A 19,146-nucleotide genomic window follows, 5' to 3' on the forward strand; every position below is an offset into this window, starting at 1 on the left:
CAATATACTCAGCTATTTACTGGAAATTACTAAATAACATAAAAATAAAAGTACGTCAGAAATATTTTTATAAGGCGCATCAAAGGGAAGTCTTTGGCGGCATTATTTACAACCGATTTATTGTAAGTTATGCAAAAATTCTATATCTTCCTATATTTATAGGAATTTCACCTAGACAAATATCATAAAAACCCATTGAAACGTTTGCTCAAAAATCTCTCCGTGTTGTTGTTTATAAGGTTTCGGTAGGCGCTAGTATAAAATTACGCGAAGGCGATATCTAAATATTTGCTCGTTATAAATACTGCACTTTTAAAGAAAATTCCACCAGTGTTCTAATAGTGACCAGAAAGTAGAAAAAATAATATTCATAAAAAAAAAATATTATTTTTAAGAAAAAATTGTAAGATTTAAGGACCAGCTTCAGCACCCAGGCACGATTGCCAATATAAAATCTTGTCATTTTTTTGCCGTTTAAAAATTCCTTTTCTCAAAAAAATCGTTGGGTACTGCGGTCTAAGCGAAACTTGGCTAAACTGCTGACAACATAATTATGTTTATTATATACGGAGTTACCAGAAACTCAACGAATTACTGCCGTTAAATTTCTTTGAAAAAAGAGCATTACTTCAAGTTTTAAATACTATTTAGCTTAAAAATCACTATGACAGTATGCATTCAAATTGCAGCGAAACGTTTATCATCAAATGGGTATCTTAATAAGTATAACTATCGAGATTTTATAGAATAAGAATTATAAAGTTATTGTTGTTGTAGGTGAAGCGTAGCCATTGCTAATTCTTTGCGGCCACTATATTATTGATCGTTCTGTGAAACATTTACGGCTTAGTTATTTCACTTTTAATAAGAATCTTTAATATTTAAGCTACTAGTACTAAACATCTATGCCTACATGTTACTTAGAAATACTGATTATTTTAACCGATTTCTGTTGCTGACTGTATATCAGTTCTTCAAGAACTACAGATACACATTGAAATTGCGGCAAGTACCATCGGCGTTTGGATGAATTATAACATCAAAAAACCTGCACTTTTATAAGTGTAAATGAATTCCTTGTAGAATTAAAAGTGTATTAATTTTTGGCCTAAGTTTACACATTGCTATAATCATTCGTGATACGAAGTTCACAGGGTAATCTAGCATATTAGTATTAAATAGAAATCTTTATTGAAATGTCCTGAAAATGATCCAAACTTTTGGCCAGCCTACTCAATATACAACGAGGAGTGTATAAATACTTTACCGTAATTGAGAAACAATTAAACATCTCGGTCTCTTTAAGGATGATCGGCACACTTCTGACGATCACACTATTTATTTTAGCGTACTCTCTGTATCTCTTCACCAGAAGAAAGTTTACATATTGGAAGAAAAAGAATATTCCACATGTACCACCAACAACGATATTTGGTAACTATTCGAAGGTTTTGTTACTACAGCAAACCTTCGGAGACAATACTCGGAAGCTATGTGAAACATTCCCTGAAGCGCCCCTTATCGGTGCTTACTATGGAACAGAACCCTCTCTCATCGTCCAGGACCCGGAGCTGATCAAACTGGTCACCACAAGGGACTTCTACTACTTCAGTGGCCGTGAAATCTCCAACCATGCCGAGGACGAGCCGTTATTACGTAACCTCTTCTCCTCCTATGGTGACAAATGGAAGGCTCTGCGTCAATTTCTTTCTCCTATTTTCTCTTCGTCAAAGATGAAATCCATGTTTCCCTTAATCGTAAAATGTTCTCTCCAATTCGAAGATATGCTGGAGCGAGAATTCGAGACTTCAAGCGTACTCGATATGAAATCAATAATGTCGCGCTTTACAATGGATTGCATCTCCTCTTGCTCGTTCGGCATCGAAACGCTTACTATGGTCAAAACGGAGAATAACATTTTTAGAACACTAGGTGACCTCATGTCTGCACCTTCAGCAGTCCTTGCTATGAAAAACCTTATCAGAACTATTTGGCCCTCGATCTTTTATGGACTGGGATTTAAGGTATTTCCCACGAAACTTGAGGATTTCTTTAAAAAACTGTTAATTGATGTTTTTGAAAGTCGGAATTATGAGCCCACAAGCCGAAGCGACTTCATTGATTTTTTATTGAAGCTGAAGAAAAACAACTTGGTCGGAGATGGTTTCAAAAACTCGGAATCGAGCGCAGGATCAAAATTCAATTTAGAAGTAGATGACGAGTTCTTGATAGCACAATGTGCTCTATTCTTCGGCGCTGGCTATGAATCATCTTCTATTACTTTGTCTTGGACATTGTTTGAATTGGCAAAGAATCCAGAGAAACAGGCCAAGGCAATCCAAGAAGTGGATGCATACTTGCACCGTCACGACAACAAGCTGGAGTATGAGTGCGTCGCCGAGACGTCGTACCTACAGGCATGTGTCGATGAAGCGATGCGCCTATACCCCGTGGCGGGCGTATTGCACCGCGAGGTGACGGAGGACTACGTGTTCCCCTCCGGCCTAAAGATCGAGAAGGGCCTTCGAGTGCACTTGCCTCTTTACAAGTTACATTACAACCCTGAATACTTTCCCGAACCAAAGAAGTACCGCCCGGAGAGGTTCTATGGCGACGAGAAGCGTAATATCAAATCCTTCACGTACATGCCCTTCGGTGAAGGTCCAAGGATTTGTATAGGTATGTATGATGTTATTAATAATATAACTGCTGTAATTAACAAAAAACTCACTCTTTTAAATGTCACTCCATTCAAATTTATCAAAATCGGTCCAGCCGTTTTTATTGTTGTAAGTTGCAATGTCACCGAGTTTGAAGCTACCCTGAAAATAACAGCCTAATAGCTTATTGGGAAGTGCGTCAAAATTTAGTTGCAAAATTCTAACGGAAACGACAAACAAACAAGATAAGTGAGTGTATAAAAAAGGTGGGAAAATAAATAAACTTTACGTAGATTTATTAAGGCAATTAGATTAAATTCAATGAATTAATGATAATTAAATAAAACTCAAAACATATGTGCTTGAATACATTTCTCATAGCATTTTTATCAAATTACTTATTTTTCGTTCGTAAAATAAGTAAGTAAAAATATGGGTTTGTCTTCATTTACAGGAATGAGATTCGCAAGAATGCAAATGACAGCTGGCCTCATAACGTTATTGAAGAAATATAGAGTGGAGCTAGCACCAGGGATGAAGAGGGATGTAGAATTTGAGCCTAAAACGCAATTCACGCAGCCGACTCAGAGTATAAGACTGAAATTCGTTGAAAGAGAGGGATGGCAAACTAGAGTCTTTACAAAGTAAAAAGAAAACAAAGTAACAGCATCATAAATGATCTGCTGTATGTGCAAGGGATAATGAAGGACAAAGAAGAGTGCAATAGTTGCAATTTTGTATTCAATGATCTCTTATTGCATATTAGTTTAAAACCGGATGTTATGAATTACTTAGATATAAAAATACGCCATCTGTAAAAATGTCAACTGCTTTGTTATCAGAGACAATGATATGCCTGATAATGTACGGACGGGTATTTTAATTTGTTTTGATAAATGCGAATTACTTATTAGCCTGGTCTTAGGGTGCCTGTAAAACGATAACAAATCATTCGTCTTTAAAATATTGACTGAGATGACTCTTGATCAATCAACCCACCTATACATTGTACTGTTCATGGCTGGGAAGATATGTTTTCAAGGTTTTATTGCACTTGGGTCAAGTACGGAACAGCGCTGAAGCATCGTTAACCGAAATATATATTTAAATCTTCTATTTCATATAAACCTACTTGGTTGTTGTTTAATTAAACTTTCATCTTTAAAATATTTGTATGGATTACAATTATATTTTTTTTGCCCGTAGCTTTTTTTAGTCGTAAGTGTTTTAGCTCGTACCTAACTTATCATTATTTGCCGTTTTAGTATGATTTTCTAAAATTATCGTATGATTACAAATATCATTTTAAGGAACTTTCGAATTAATTAAGTCATTATTAAATAAAAAAAATACAAGATCTAACAAATGTAAGTATTGATTTATTCGTGATGGAGATCTTTATTTAGATTACGTTTTAAGCGAGTTAACGATGAACGCTGCCCATTTTAAAGTCAACTAGAACAAATGTAATAAGTAATATTTACAATGAAATGTTGCTCTTTATGAATGACATATACAATTTTATTCAAAACGTAATCAAACACGGCAGACGTTGCAAATCAATTTTTCGCTTCATGATGACGATATTAAAATAGCTCAGTAACATAGATACTAATTTCTGTATAGTAAACTCGTACAGCTAGCGCGTGGCGACAAAACGCAACACGACATTTCTAACGTCCACCATTGTTGTCATTAGTCATTTAAAATAAATTGAATTGTCATGTTGATTTTTTAAGAAATCTGTTTCCGCAACAAGTAGTATAATCCTTACGTCAATGTTATTATTCGAAAGCATGCAAAGGGACTTTGGCGTGGGTACCGTGAGGGTATCTGTGTAGGCAAACTTCCTTTTATTTTGTTAATATTTTGGTGTTATTTTGTTATTAGTATATGTACCAGGATTATGAATTCTATTTTCTTTGAAATAGTTGAAAATAAAATATAAATATACCGTGATTTTTTAGTCGTCTTACAAAAGCAGCCCAGTTCATGTATCCAATGACTAAAACACGTTCATGATAAAAAAATAGGTATTTATGAGATTTAAAAAAAATTTAATGCAATTTTTATTCAATATTATGATGTAATTCGTAGTTTTTTTAGAAACACAGCTCTGTTGCGAGCGCGGTCCGAGCCTTGTAACAATGGTGAGGGGCGCGGGCGGCGGCGTTTTTATCATTTTTAAGAGTATATTTTAGATTTCTCATGTTTTATTTTCTTCGTAATTATTATCTTAGTTGATGATAAAAAATAATAATCGTGCCTGGGGGTATTTTATGTCGGATACATGAACTGGGCTGCTTTTGTAAGACGATTAAAAAATCACAATGTGCAAAAGTATTGATGAGACATATTTTCCGACTGATCGGAATCGAAACTTGTCTTTTTTGTCATTGGTTAATTATACGTTAATTAATGCATATCTTAATTTGATCCAAAACTCAGGTTATCTCGTCTAAAAAGTGAACGTAAAGGACATATTGAAAAACGAGAATACGTTAAATAGCGCCCTCGGCTTTGGTACCATCAAATGGAATGTAGAGACTGCATCCATTTAAGTGTTTGTTTTGACTATCTTGATGACTACAATTTTCAAGTCACGCACTTACTTTCTAGGTGACTCGGGCTTCTGATAAGATTATAAGAGCTAAATTGACATGATGTTTTGTCTATAAATATGGAAAGATAATTGGAAATCAATTAGTTATCTCGGAAATCTCTAAAGATGATTGCTACACTTCTATCGATCACGCTGCTCTTAATAGCGTATTCTGTGTATCTTTTTACCAGAAGAAAGTTTTCATATTGGGAGAAGAAGAATATTCCGCATCTACCACCGACAACGATCTTTGGTAACTATTCAAACTTTATGTTACTAAAACAAAACTTGGGGGACAATACTCTGGAGCTGTGTGAAACATTCCCTGACGCACCGCTCATCGGCGCTTACTATGGAACAGAACCCTCTCTCATCGTCCAGGACCCGGAGCTGATCAAACTGGTCACCACAAAGGACTTCTACTACTTCAGTGGCCGTGAAATATCCAACCATTCTGAGGACGAGCCCTTACTACGCAACCTCTTCTCCACCTATGGCGACAAATGGAAAGCTATACGTCAAAACCTATCTCCTATTTTCTCCTCTTCTAAAATAAAGACCATGTTTCCCTTGATTGGCAAATGTTCTCTTGTTTTCGAGGACATGTTGGACCGAGAAATCGAAAAATCGAGCGTACTTGAAGTTAGAACAATAATGTCGCGATTTACAATGGGTTGTATCTGCTCTTGCGCGTTTGGCGTTGAAACACTAACCATGGTGAAAACGGAGAATAACGTTTTTAAAATCATAGGCGATGTCATAATGGACTTCTCAGCAAAACAAGCTACAAAAATGACGGTCAGAGCTATTTGGCCATCGATCTTTTACGGTTTGGGATTCAGGCTATTACCGAAAGATGTTGAAAACTTCTTTAAAAAACTATTGACGGATATTTTTGAAAGTCGTAATTACCAGCCTACAAGTCGAAACGACTTTGTTGATTACTTGTTGAAGTTGCAGAAAAACGACTTGGTTGGTGAAGGCATGAAGGACTTGAACTCCGACTCAGGACCAAAACTAACTGTGAAGGTTGACGAGGAGTTTTTGTTAGCACATTGTGTTTTGTTCTTTTCCGCCGGCTTTGAAACATCGTCGACATCATTGACGTTTGCATTATTTGAATTAGCGAAGAACCCTGAAAAGCAAGATAGAGCAATTGAAGATGTGGATGCATATTTGCGTCGTCACGAGAACAAGCTGGAGTACGAGTGCGTCGCGGAAGTCCCGTACCTAGAAGCGTGTGTGGACGAAGCGATGCGCCTGTACCCGGTGCTGGGTGTGGTGACACGCGAGACTTCGGCGGACTACGTTTTTCCGTCTGGTCTAAAGATTGAGAAGGGTATCAGGGTGCACCTGCCGCTGTACAAGTTACATTACAACCCGGATTACTTCCCGGATCCGAAGAAGTACCGACCGGAGAGGTTCTACGGCGACGAGAAGCGCAACATCAAGCCCTACACGTACATGCCATTCGGTGAAGGTCCGAGGATTTGTTTAGGTATTTAACCATCATTTTTTTATCAGAACATTTTAAAATTTGTATGATACTTGTTACATATGTAGTTATGTAGCTCTAGTCATCAACGCATGTACCTTCGATTCAGAAATGAAAAAGTTTAATATTCTTCTGTTTTTGCACAACTAATTGGTTTGCATTTATAAGTTTGAATAGGTACTTGTTATTATACTATACTTTTTTGCCATCAGGAATGAGATTTGCTAAGATGCAAATGACGGCTGGCCTCATAACGATTTTGAAAAAGTATAGACTGGAACTAGCATCAAACCAGAAGAGGGATCTAGACTTTAATCCTAAGTCTATCATCACTCAGCCGACCGAGGGTATCAGACTGAACTTCATTGAACGGAACGGGTGGCAAACCCGAGTTTTTGTAAAATAGTAACACGACTATAATACTCCTAATAAAAAGTTTAGTATTGACTAAAATGATTATTTTTTTTGGTCGCACCATACTGCCTAATTTTTATTACTGTCTGTTTTTACACATGATATGATTGTGTATGTATTACAAGACACGGTTAAGTTTGGCTTTACCCTAAGCCAGTTCACATCAACCGTTGCGTTCGATGTTCTCCCGCTACCGTCACCGAGGTCTGACTCAACCTCGTCACGGAACAAACTTCGTATTGCTTAATAACACTGGGTCTCCTCATCTGTTTTTATTATCAATTAAATATAAAGAACGCCTAGCTTAATTATGAGTATGGAACTGTATTTAAACACTTGAAACTTTTGCAGTCATAGGGGTAATAATAGAAAATTATACAGGTACCTATTATATCGATAATTTATGTGAATTGTCGCTATGACGTTAGTATCTGTAGATAAGTTTCTACGAATAAGCAAAAAAAACAGTAGGTACTTGCGACAGTACGCGATAAAGCTACCTCTACACTATGTAGCAAATTGTCTGCAAGCTTGCCAGCTTAAATCCTGTAGACGTAGGCAAAGATGACGCACAGTCGCGAGACGTTGGTTGCCAGGTGGCGCTCCACATGACGTGCAGATTGTCAGACACACATTAGGAGACACAGTTAATGACACGTTGTTGTACTTACAAATTTTTAATCTTGAATAGTATTGCTAAGTGCCTTTAAAATAATTCAACAATGATCAGGGACAGCATGCGGATATCAAACTCAGCTGGTGTCTGCGCTGTTTATATGCTAATTAGTTTAGCAAAAACGGTCACATTTACATTTTTGCAAGGCGCTGATATATATTTTGTAAAAATCTAAAATTTTATTGCTAATAGATTTTGGTAGGTGCTGGTACACACTCAGGCGCAGGCCTTTTAGTATTTCTTTTTATTTCCTTATCTCTACCCTCGGCTTCGCTTGCGTTTTTAGTAATCGCTGCAAGGTGTACCTACTCTAGGTATTATTCCAGCTGTAGTTTTTACGATTTTATCAAATTAATTATAAGGCTAGTGAAAAATATAGTAAGAAGTGCCGTACAACGTAATCCATTACAAATAATTTTTAAATTTGCCAAAGATATGAAACTACTTTTACGGATTTTATCGCGGTTTAATTTTTGATTTTAGTTCCCGACGTTTCGACACCTTTGCAGGTATCATGGTCAAAGTAGTTTCATTTCAATTCAATATCTAACATTCGCGTAAACCTAAGAAACCACTACCATAAAATTATAAAATTTTATAAAATCTAAAAACCCACGTTTCATGTGTCCAATCTATTCAAAAATTTTCAGTTAGTTTTTATAGTTGTAAATGACATTGTCATCGGGTTTATAACATTTTAATATATCTCGTACTTAAAACACGTGTCATATAGGTGCCGTGGCTTAGCAATAGAATCTTTTTTGAATTAGAAATAGTAAGATGAAAGAATTACAATATTTTTTTACTTATTTCGGAGCCCACGAATGCATCTGGCGAGTAAATCACCACAGCAACTAGCTTAGTTTAATTACAAACACAGCACGGAAAACCACATGGAAAAACAGCCGTTCTCATAAAAAGATGAAACAACGGATTGATTTGTATGCAATTCATTAAGCTGACTTAATTTTTCGTCGCTTCTTTAGGACGTCAGTTTTTATTAAATGTCGTGGTGACTTTGCGGTTCTATGCATGGATTTGTATGTAAGAGCTGTTACGGGTTCGACCCTATAGCAAGCAAAACTCCCATATTAAAAACTAGCTTTTCGCCCTCGAGGTCGAGGTCGGTTATATCGCGTTTCCAAGAAAACTCTTTAAAAGTCCGGGCTAAAAACTATCCTACGTTCTTTCTCAAGGTCAACTCTATCTCTGTACCAAATTTCATTAAAATCAGTTCAGTGGTTTAGACGTGAAAGCGTAACAGACAGACAGACAGACAGAGTTACTTTCGCATTTATAATATTAGTAGGCAGTAGGCATTAAATGTACTTTCTTAATTATTGACAAACTGTGAAATACATCGTGAGCATGCAAGGCAAAGTCTTCAGCTTCATAGCATTAGTATAAATTGTTCTATTTTTGGTGAATAAAAAATGACATCGGAATGTAATTTAGACATTCTTTAACTGTTTTTAAAATGACACGTTTAAGTAAATTAGATCTTCTTTAGATCCCTCTATTTTCCTGCAGGGTTAGCGGGATTGTCCAGAAGGGAAACGGGTCCGGTACACGAAGGGCAAAGGAAGGTACGTGCGTGGGTTTTAGTTAGTAGAAGTCTGACACTCTCCTTCGCTCAACCCAAAGCGGAAGGAGAGACTTGATGATTTCCCATCCGAAGAATAAAAATTAAAAATCCTCTGTTATGTATTTTTTGTAATTAATTTAAATTGAAGCGATTTTTATTCATGTTTACCTTGTCTTAGCAAGACTGCAAAACAAGGACTGCTGGACTTGTTTTAAAAAGACTGTTCCACTGCAAGGGACAACCGTGTCGCCTCCCTCTTTCCATTAGTATCTACGGGTGTCAATAAGGCTGTAATACAATGAAAGACAAGCATAAAAGTGCCAAGTTTCTCCTGCTCCTTATAAGCCATCCTAGTGGTTGTTTTCTTTCTGACACTGTTTGTAGATTATTTCATAACTCGGTCTTATCACTTTACGTAAGAGATTACAGTTACTATCCGATTAAAACGACACAATACTAGCTTTTTCTTATCTATTCAATTACACAACATATATTGTATTCAGTTAATATCCAATTTCTAAAGATTATTTCCTCAGATATCCATTATATAATATTCGTCATAATTACTCAGCCTATCTACATATACAGGGTGTTCGACACAGTTCAGATTGCTGGGAACCCAGTGGCCACTTAGAGATACCCTCATGTGCTCGATCATAATGCAGAAAATACATGGAATGCTAAGGCACCCAGATTCAAAATTATTTATTTTATAATGGTTAAAAAACGCGTATTTACGAAGATTGTTCGACTTGCCTCGGACCTTACCAATAAAATAGACCATCCCTTGCAACAGTAACTGCATTAGCATAGCAGTGCAAATATTTAATGTACTTAAATCTAAATATTGCTGGCGGCGTTAGTTGTCCAATAACTATCATCCATCCGTATTTTGTCAAACACTCTGTACATTTACGTAATAAAGATCGATTAATGGAAATTTTACAATCCTTTCAAATGGAGGAAAATCAAAGGTTTGTTTGAACAATCAAGGCCTGAGTAATATCGATATTATATTTAGTTGTTTCAATACTTACCTAGTCGTTTAATGAGTTTCTGATTGACGTATGAGTTACAATAGTAGTTCCTTTTGCTACGTGGCTAACATACTCCTGCACTCTTTAGATTATTTTAGCTCCTTAAATATTAAAATATTCTGATTCAGCTGTCCAAAGACTGTGCAGTTTTTAGCGCCACTCAGCACTTAATTGGAATCGTTCTAGCTATTCTGCAGTTTCTAGGATCGCGGATCTCAAAACGTTCTATGATTTGGTTTGTAGTCAAACTTTTCCTTTTAAAACAAATATTTTTATAGACCATAAAGGTACACCTGTAAGGCTTGCAAGCGTTGTAATCCACAAGGATCTGCTTCTACTAATGCTGTCTGTTTTCAGCTGTTGAGTTTACTACAACACCTTCCACAAGGATGTTCCCTTTTTAGAAACTAAATCATTACTTATTGCACAATAATTATCTTAATTAAATTACGTAAAAGATTGCAGTCTACTTTAATCGAGTTAATACTAGATTTTTCTTATCCATTTCATAACAAAAATTAAATATAACGTAATTTGACCAATGACAAATGATTATGGCCTTCGATATAGCACATTAAATATAGTCATCATTACTCAGCGTGTCCAGGTCTAATATTTTTAGTTTGATAAACTGAGAACTTTGTTTCGACTGGAATCAAACTTTATTCGGGGCAGAGGCGTGGCATAACATATTTAGTTGTATTTTAGATGTTTGTCTCCTTGCTTCTCCAAGCCTAACCTCCAATTGGCATTCCAGTTCACTACTCTGACTAGGTAGTTTTCCATCACTATGAATTCGGACTAAGTGCTTGAGTAGCCAAGCACTTAGTCCGAATGCCTTTTTGAAGATTTTTTGAAGATTTCTAAAGTTATACAAGGTTGTGCTTAGCCAAATAGTGGGTAGTGGTATTAGCGTTTTCAAGGTTTCGGTTCTAAGCCTTTTTTAGGCTGGGGAATCCTCATGAACACCCACTCCTTTGGGGGAGGAAATGGGTAGTGTCAGACTCTTACTGACTAAACCTGATCCACCGTGCTACGTTATCCGCGTTTTTGTGTCGGTGTACGGCAATGCGTTAAAAGCCTAACGCCAAAGTAAAAGCAATCGTCACAACGCACCACACTATGAGGAGCAGCATCTCTCTTCTACTTTATTCTACACAGAATACTACTTTAAGACTTGGCAGGCTGTGGTAGTTTTTCTAAGAAGTGTGCAAACAGAGAAAAATATCTTTGAAAGGCGTAAAACTTTACTTTCAAAGAATTTTCTCTTTTTATTCCATTTCTTCTGAGTATGTTTTGGTTTCTTTCGTTTCATCTTTTTAGTAGGACACCAAATTACAAATTAGGTAGGTAAACAGTATGTCACCATGCCAATAAATATTTGAAAACTATTTGACAGTTATAGTAATGTTCTAAAATTCGTTTTGACTAGCATTTACATGCAGCTTTTATAGCATGTTTCATTGTCTGGTTCTTTATATTCTTTTTTTTTAGTTTAATTTAGTGTAAATCGAAAATGCTGCAATAAGTTTTCGCAATAAATAAATGACGTACGACGTATTGACTTGTGGAGATAAGTGTAGGATTAATTTATTTATGTTCGAAATTTTATTTTAATGTTTCTTTATTTTAAAACGTGAAATTTTAGACAAAACTTAGGTATTCAGAGTATCCTCTTGGAGTTGGAACTTTGTACTGAACCATATACTAACTATTACTAACTTTTGTTCACTTGTAACCGTGACCGAACAACAGAACGACGCGCAGTTTTTATTTATATTGCCCACTTGATGATCATGCATCACGTCTACAAAGAATTGTACAGGTACACTCACATACTCTTTGAAATACTGATTTCGTCAATTTACAATTTCCAAATTGTAAAATGTTATCACACTAATGGCCGTGTAACGGCTAGACCGATGACATTTAGTGTGGATGTAGCTGATCACTTAGATTGATAGAGGCTACCCTTAAACTTTGTCGGGTGGTTTACAGCTACAACCGTCATCCAGCCGGGAGGCGAAGCGAGCAACAGCTAGTATTTAATAAGTCTTTATCGTGTCAAATCCAACAATCATGATATTATTTAAAGATTACAGCTGGCAATTATATCTAATATTAACTTATCTTAAATACCTATTGCACTTGGTGGCGTAACAGAAAGAGGAAAACGAATTGTTAAAATATTTTAAAGACTTAAATACACACCAGAAACAATAACCTAATGTCAAATCTCAATATTCCTAACCTTCCCAAAATTAGCTAAATTGGTTCAGCCGTTCTCGACTTTTAGCGAGACTAAAGAACAGCAGCTGGGATTCAAAATATCCATCTTCGTTTATCTAATAAAAAAAACTTGGGTACATTTAAGACACTAATATGATTTTGTATTTTTCCAATTTTACCTAATATTTATGTGAAAAAAACGTCCCCATTTCATTTAGTTTATGTATTTTATTGATTTATTAATTTATATTATTTATTTGTTACAGGTAAGCACTAAAGCAGTAGTGCTATGCATGCATAATTTTACCTTATTTTGATATTCACACCAAAGAATAGTCAAGTCAGTGCTGACTTATTGAAATATGTTTAGTAGTTTCTAGATACAAATACTAAATTATCCTATTTACTGAATTAAGAAAAGTATGTTTCCGATTGAAATTAAAAAAAAATCGACTGAAAAATGAAAATTTAACCGTCTGGAAAATGGTAATTTATTCAAGTTCATTAAAAATTTGCCTAAAAACTATTATTATTGTTGTTTAAAAATCAAATTAAATGATAGAATAGTTACTTTTAAGGTCGGTGCCAGCTTAAATCTGAATGATAAGTAATTATTGCCTGAAAAACAACCTGTTATGTTGTTGTTTAGCTATGTTGTTTTACAAGCTTTATTGCGGTTTAATTTATAATTTAATTAACGTCGAATAAATTTTCGCTCCCTTGGAACTAAAAAAAACACCATATAACAAGAAATTGCTTTACAAACTGATTTCAGAAACACATTCTGATATTAGTAAATGTCGAAAATATTTTTTTAATGCAAAAAGAACTTACTATACCACTCAAAACTTTGTTCAAATTAAAATAATTACCATCTTCATTGAAAAACGACTAGAAGTTACCCGTGCACGCGGGGTGGACTAGCAAGTATGACTTTTCGAGGGTGGGTCACACAAGGATCTTCGTAATCTCTCATTATCAGCATTATCAAAGGTGACATGATTCAATATGTTTTTTTCAAGTATAAGCGAAATGCGTAATTATATAATGTTATATATTAATTCCAGCTATAAATGGACCTTTGTTTCGGAAAGGTCACTTCTGCCAAATTAATAATTAATTAATCCCTTTGATAACATTTTTACACTCTGGGTTATTTCGAATTCTTTGGACAAAGGCCTTGTCAGTAATAAATATCGTAAAAAAGAAATATGAAAAGATTAGAAATATCTTGTATGCTAGTGAGTAACATTTTTTGGCAAGTAACTTGAATTTTACATGCCCGGTGAATACATTTTAGCAATTTCTCGGCGTTAGCGCTCGGAGAAATTTAAATAGCCTGCAGTTCCAGGTTTCATGTTTTCTTCGCAGTTTCTCAGTGTAGTCCTAGAATAAGGAAGGAAATATTTCTGTTACGCAATGTAGGTATAATTATTAAGGAGAGTGACTTAGCATGCTAGTTCTAGCAGACCCAGCAATTTCATAGGTACCTACACCGTGAAACGAAAATTTTATATGTATACAGGATATTAGTGAACAAGACACCGGCGTGCCATCTGCAAAGTTTTCCAGTCCCAAAAACTAAATTACGTAATAAAAATATAAATTTCCTAGAAAACACTGATTATACAATAATTGATGCTTAGTATCTTTTAAATTAACGCCTTGCATGTATGTGAGCGGGAAATTAACGCAAACATGTGATGGGTTGACGTTACTACCAGGTTCAACCTTAGTCACAAGAAGACTTACGTAGGTACCTACAGATTATATATTTTAATTATACAAACTATGTATATTCAAGACTATATTCGCATTCTTAAAAAGTGAGAGGGGACTTAGATTGGTTCGAATAAGTTTTATCAATGAAAGTTTTTTTCGTAGACCAAGTCGGGGCATATCTGCAAGTCTAAGTAAAAATTGATAACGCAGTCCAGAGTCACGGCCGGCAAGTGTAAGCACATCTCTTTAAATACAGCGTGATACGCATTTATTTTCAGTCACCGGTTCGGCGCTCACAAACATGGCCGCGCTACTCGTATTCGTGTCTCTGTTAACAGTATTAATTTCTTTACTGTACTATATTTCTCAAAGAAAGTTCGGCTACTGGGAGAAAAGAAATGTGCCTTACGTGAAGCCTCTGCCGCTCTTGGGCAACTATGCAAAGTACATGCTTCAGAAACAGTATCCTGGTCAAATGCTGCAGGAGCTTTGCAAACGGTTTCCTGATCGATCGTACTTCGGAGCTTTCTTCGGAACCGAGCCTGTGCTGGTGGTGAATAGCCCTGAAGTCGTGAAAGATGTCTTCACAAAGGATTTTTATTATTTTAACGGCAGGGAAATTTCGGACTACGTTGAAAACGAAATAACAACTCGGAATCTTTTCTTTGCCAGTGGTGACCAATGGAAAGTTGTACGTCAAAATCTCACAGCATTATTCTCTTCTTCTAAGATGAAGAAAATGTTTTACTTGCTGGAGAAATGCAACCACAGCTTGGAAGACATGCTGACATACGAGACATCTAAGAATAACGTTATAGAAGCCAGGGACCTCGGCGCGAGGTACACCATGGACTGCATCTGCTCGTGTGCTTTTGGCGTTGATTCAATGGCTATGGGCAAGGAACCAAACAATGTGTTCAAAACTATGGCTGAACAGATTTTCGAAGCTTCAAATACCCGAGGACTGAAACTGATTCTAAGAGCAGCATGGCCAAGCCTTTTTTACGGAATGAAGATGCAAGTTTTCCCGGCCACAATCGATATATTCTTTTCAAAATTGTTAAAAGGAGTTTTCGAAAGTAGGAATCACAAACCATCACCAAGAAACGATTTTGTAGATTTAGTTTTGACATTCAAAAACGAGGAAAACTTAATAGGTGACAGTATCAGTAACTCGAAAACTGGTAAAGATACTAAAATTAAACTAAAAGTGGATGATGACTTGCTAGTGGCTCAGTGTATTTTGTTCTTTGCGGCTGGATTCGAGACATCAGCGACTACCATAAGTTTCACTTTGTATGAGCTTGCAAAGCATCCTGCTGTACAAGAAAAAGTAATCGCGGAAATAGATGAATACGTTGCGCGCCAGAAAAATAAGTTAGAATATGAATGTGTGAACGACTTACCGTACCTTGACGCAGCTGTTTACGAAACACTTCGCATGTACCCCATATTTGGAATACTTACCCGTGAAGTTATGGACGACTATCAATTTGCGGATGGCGTGAAAGTAGAAAAGGGACTTCGAGTGCACATTCCAGTGTACCACTTCCACTTTAACCCTGATTATTTCCGTGACCCGGAGGAGTACAAACCTGAACGATTTTTACCTGAAAACAAGAAAGACCTAAAACCCTACACTTTCTTCCCGTACGGAGAAGGACCCAGGCTCTGTATAGGTAATTATTTCTTTGTCTATTAAATTCGGTTTAATACGGTAAATCTTTCCTGATTCAGAACACAGAAGAGAACTCAGAACGAAATATTATAATAACTAACCCAGTCACATTTATGCGAAATTCTTCGTGTCACACAGCTTGGCAACAATTTCATTAGCGCCACTACCTTAACCTTAATAGGAAAGGGTGAAACTGTAATGATCCCAAAAATCCCACAGATCTCTCGTTCCTCTTTAAACGGCTTCAATTTTCTGTTAAGCTTAGTAGTTTCGTTAACAAGGAGCAAGGACAATTTTCTTCTTATTGCCAAATAAATCATGATTTTTTTTTTATAATAACCATGCATTTGTCTCCTTTTCAGGAAGTCGTTTTGCTAAAATGCAAGTTATGGCGGGCCTTATTACCATCTTGAAAGAATACAGAGTGGAGCTGGCTGAGGGCATGCCGAAGTCTCTGAACCTGGATGCTCGAACCTTTTTGATTGCACCTCGTGAACAAGGATTAAATATTAAGTTTATAAGACGTGAAGGTTCTGAGCGAAGGAAATGGGTTCGAACATGAGACGACCCTGAACCTACAAAAAGTGCTTGATATGTGACCCGGACCCCTATAGTAATTATAACTGAAAATTTGTGTCATACATAAAGTTTTTAATTAATTTTAATGTTTTCTTATTTTTTTTTCAATTACTAACCAAATTTCATAATCCTATATTCAAAACAAAAATCATAATGTGTTGACCGATTTCTGGACAAGGCATCTAGTATTGCGAGTCACCGGCCAGCTGCGTGGGGCATATTATAGTGCATTAGGGTGTTCGCCTATTTATTTCCAAAACGCACACAAGACTCGGTGCGTGCCTAGGGGTCTAACTCAATCGAATCCTGGGCGTTCTAATCATTAAAATACCATATCTTCTAAAATAACTACAAAGAAAGAAAAAATTACGGGTTATAGCTGTTTTTCAGGACATTATATAATCAATGTAAAAGCATTAGTATCAGTTATGAAATCGGATAAAAATGATGAACACCGATCAGTTTGGGACCAATCTGATATTCAATACACTTTTTTCCCCAAACTACCCGTATCTCTCGAAGTACTATGACAATTAAATGTAATAAAAATAAAACTAGGTGTTCGGAGGGGTTCGTGAATGTAATGCGGAAGAAAAAACAAAACATCCTTAAGTCTCGAAGTGTTTCAAAAACATTCAAGTTACATGCGCCAGCTAGACAACCAGACTTGATATCAGTTCATCCAGTATGTGTTATATCGGATCACAGTCCATTTTTAGACTACATAAGTAATATGAGTTATAGTTGAAGTGAAACTACAGTATGAAAGAAATGAAACTACAAGTAGTTTCATTGAAATGTCTAATATTCGCGTAAACCTAAGAAACTAAGTCTAGTGGTTGTGACCCTGATGAGCACGGTCATTTGTTCTGTGTCTGGATGTAATTTATCTATAATATGTATGTATTTAGAACGATATACTTAAGTATGTTTATCAGTTGTCTAGTACTACATAAGCTCTGCTTAATTTGAGACTAGATGGCGTTGTGTGAATGTTGTCCAATATTATATTATACATATCATATTATTATAATTCCGTTTGACTATAGCAGATAAATCATAAATCGAGCGTTGAAAACAACTCTGCACTCTTGTCTTCAGAATTCTAGATTATTGTTTGGGAAGAAATTAGTATCTACACTATCATCAACTGACTGAGCTGAGATTTTGTATCGTATAAGTTTAGAAGCTACACTCACTTTCAGCAAATTCTTTGAGATACAAATTATCGCTGCCTGTAAGCGTTGCTTCTCTTGCAAGATAGTCGTTTAACCTGTCCACCAGCTAAACGGTTACGTGTCCCAATCTTGTGTAAATAAGATTTGTTTGATAAGAAGAATAAGATTCAATCCTGAATCAAACAACGAGCCAGGCGTCATTGGTGTCTCCTATGATTCATAAAGAGCCATGGCAATTTCGTGTGAAGTAACAAAACGCCTAGCCTTGCTCTTTATGGTTTTGTAGAGTATGGAGGACGGAGAAGAAGGAGGAGGAGAAGAAGGAGGAGGAGAAAGGGAAGGAAGGATTTAATTTAAGAAATGTGGGAAGCCAATGTTGGGGGAAATCCGCTACTTTACCGTGAAAAAGGGTGGGGTTTTGCGTAACAATAAATCAATAATATTTCCACTGCACGACAAAAGTAACTTTGGTTTGAAGAATGCCGAGGGGAGCAAACATATAGAAAATTATTTTTTCTGCTCACCCTTTCAATTTTGTCGTAAAATCAAAAATTATGGAATTATCAATCTTTTACCGCCGCGTGCCACCGGCCAGGCGCCTTGTACTTCATTATAATTTTACGCTGAAACATTACTTTGCTGCGATGTTTTTAAATTGTCATAACTTTTAAGATAGTTATTGCAATGAAATAGCGTAAAGGGCTGATATTTTTCAATAAAATACTTTAATGATTAACGTATTTTATTTGGACATGGATTAATATTTCTTTTATTAATATGTAAATTTTAATGATGAACATTTTATTTAATTGTTAAATATTATGAAACGGATTAATCATCAGCTGACGCGGCAGCTTGCGACAGACAGACATAAATTGTCACCCAAGAAACCAATGGTAACAAAACCTACCCTAAAATTTATTTCACAAAGAAAAATGAGCAAATCGCGGAAGAAATGGTAGTGCTTTGGAGCAAGGTCTGGGGAATACGGAGGATGAAGAATGAATTTCAGTTCAGTTCTTGTACAGTTAAAACGGTGTCTCGAGCTTAATGAGGTCCTTTCTTATCATAGAGCAATAATAGGGATGATTGATTTAAGAGTCGGTCTGTTTTCAGTAAGTTTTATAGAAATTGTTCGAAGTTTGGCACAGTAAATATGTGCCGTTATTACCTGACCAGATTGGAGCAAGCTATGATGAATAATACCTTAGACCAAAAAATATGTCTTGGTGAGCTTTACTTTAGGAATCTTACGGTTATCGTAAAGAATCCGCTTTTCATAACATGTTGC

At 36.0% G+C, this 19,146-nt stretch overlaps 3 protein-coding genes across 4 annotated transcripts; all 3 read left to right on the forward strand.

Annotated features, from left to right (window-relative positions):
• The first annotated feature begins 394 nt into the window (after nucleotides 1-394).
• LOC113503078 (cytochrome P450 6B6-like) lies at nucleotides 395-5,330 on the forward strand. 2 transcript variants are annotated; one of them, XM_026884884.1, is made up of 2 exons: nucleotides 395-2,679; nucleotides 5,280-5,330. In XM_026884884.1, the coding sequence occupies exons 1-2, from the start codon at nucleotides 1,308-1,310 to the stop codon at nucleotides 5,294-5,296; spliced, it is 1,389 nt and encodes a 462-aa protein (XP_026740685.1). In that variant the 5' UTR covers nucleotides 395-1,307; the 3' UTR covers nucleotides 5,297-5,330. The 2 variants fall into 2 exon arrangements, with proteins under 2 accessions (XP_026740685.1, XP_026740684.1); XM_026884883.1 differs by lacking the exon at nucleotides 5,280-5,330 and adding an exon at nucleotides 3,115-3,960.
• Nucleotides 5,326-7,210, forward strand: LOC113503077 (cytochrome P450 6B4-like). The gene is made up of 2 exons (XM_026884882.1): nucleotides 5,326-6,760; nucleotides 6,970-7,210. The coding sequence occupies exons 1-2, from the start codon at nucleotides 5,389-5,391 to the stop codon at nucleotides 7,161-7,163; spliced, it is 1,566 nt and encodes a 521-aa protein (XP_026740683.1). The 5' UTR covers nucleotides 5,326-5,388; the 3' UTR covers nucleotides 7,164-7,210.
• A 7,471-nt stretch (nucleotides 7,211-14,681) lies between these two features.
• Nucleotides 14,682-16,763, forward strand: LOC113503073 (cytochrome P450 6B2-like). The gene is made up of 2 exons (XM_026884877.1): nucleotides 14,682-16,099; nucleotides 16,461-16,763. The coding sequence occupies exons 1-2, from the start codon at nucleotides 14,722-14,724 to the stop codon at nucleotides 16,658-16,660; spliced, it is 1,578 nt and encodes a 525-aa protein (XP_026740678.1). The 5' UTR covers nucleotides 14,682-14,721; the 3' UTR covers nucleotides 16,661-16,763.
• Nucleotides 16,764-19,146: the final 2,383 nt, after the last annotated feature.

Source organism: Trichoplusia ni, chromosome 18, assembly GCF_003590095.1.
Source record: "Trichoplusia ni isolate ovarian cell line Hi5 chromosome 18, tn1, whole genome shotgun sequence".
In the NCBI taxonomy this organism is placed as follows: Eukaryota; Metazoa; Arthropoda; class Insecta; order Lepidoptera; family Noctuidae; genus Trichoplusia; species Trichoplusia ni.

What these genes read in the sequence shown, in the direction of transcription:
- LOC113503078 (XM_026884883.1), top strand. Translation starts at nt 1,308, where the DNA reads ATGATCGGCACACTTCTGACGATCACACTATTTATTTTAGCGTACTCT. An exon ending in AGGTCCAAGGATTTGTATAG is followed by an intron (nt 2,680 to 3,114) that starts GTATGTATGATG and finishes CTTCATTTACAG; the next exon opens with GAATGAGATTCGCAAGAATG.
- LOC113503077 (XM_026884882.1), top strand. Translation starts at nt 5,389, where the DNA reads ATGATTGCTACACTTCTATCGATCACGCTGCTCTTAATAGCGTATTCT. An exon ending in AGGTCCGAGGATTTGTTTAG is followed by an intron (nt 6,761 to 6,969) that starts GTATTTAACCAT and finishes TTTTGCCATCAG; the next exon opens with GAATGAGATTTGCTAAGATG.
- LOC113503073 (XM_026884877.1), top strand. Translation starts at nt 14,722, where the DNA reads ATGGCCGCGCTACTCGTATTCGTGTCTCTGTTAACAGTATTAATTTCT. An exon ending in AGGACCCAGGCTCTGTATAG is followed by an intron (nt 16,100 to 16,460) that starts GTAATTATTTCT and finishes TCTCCTTTTCAG; the next exon opens with GAAGTCGTTTTGCTAAAATG.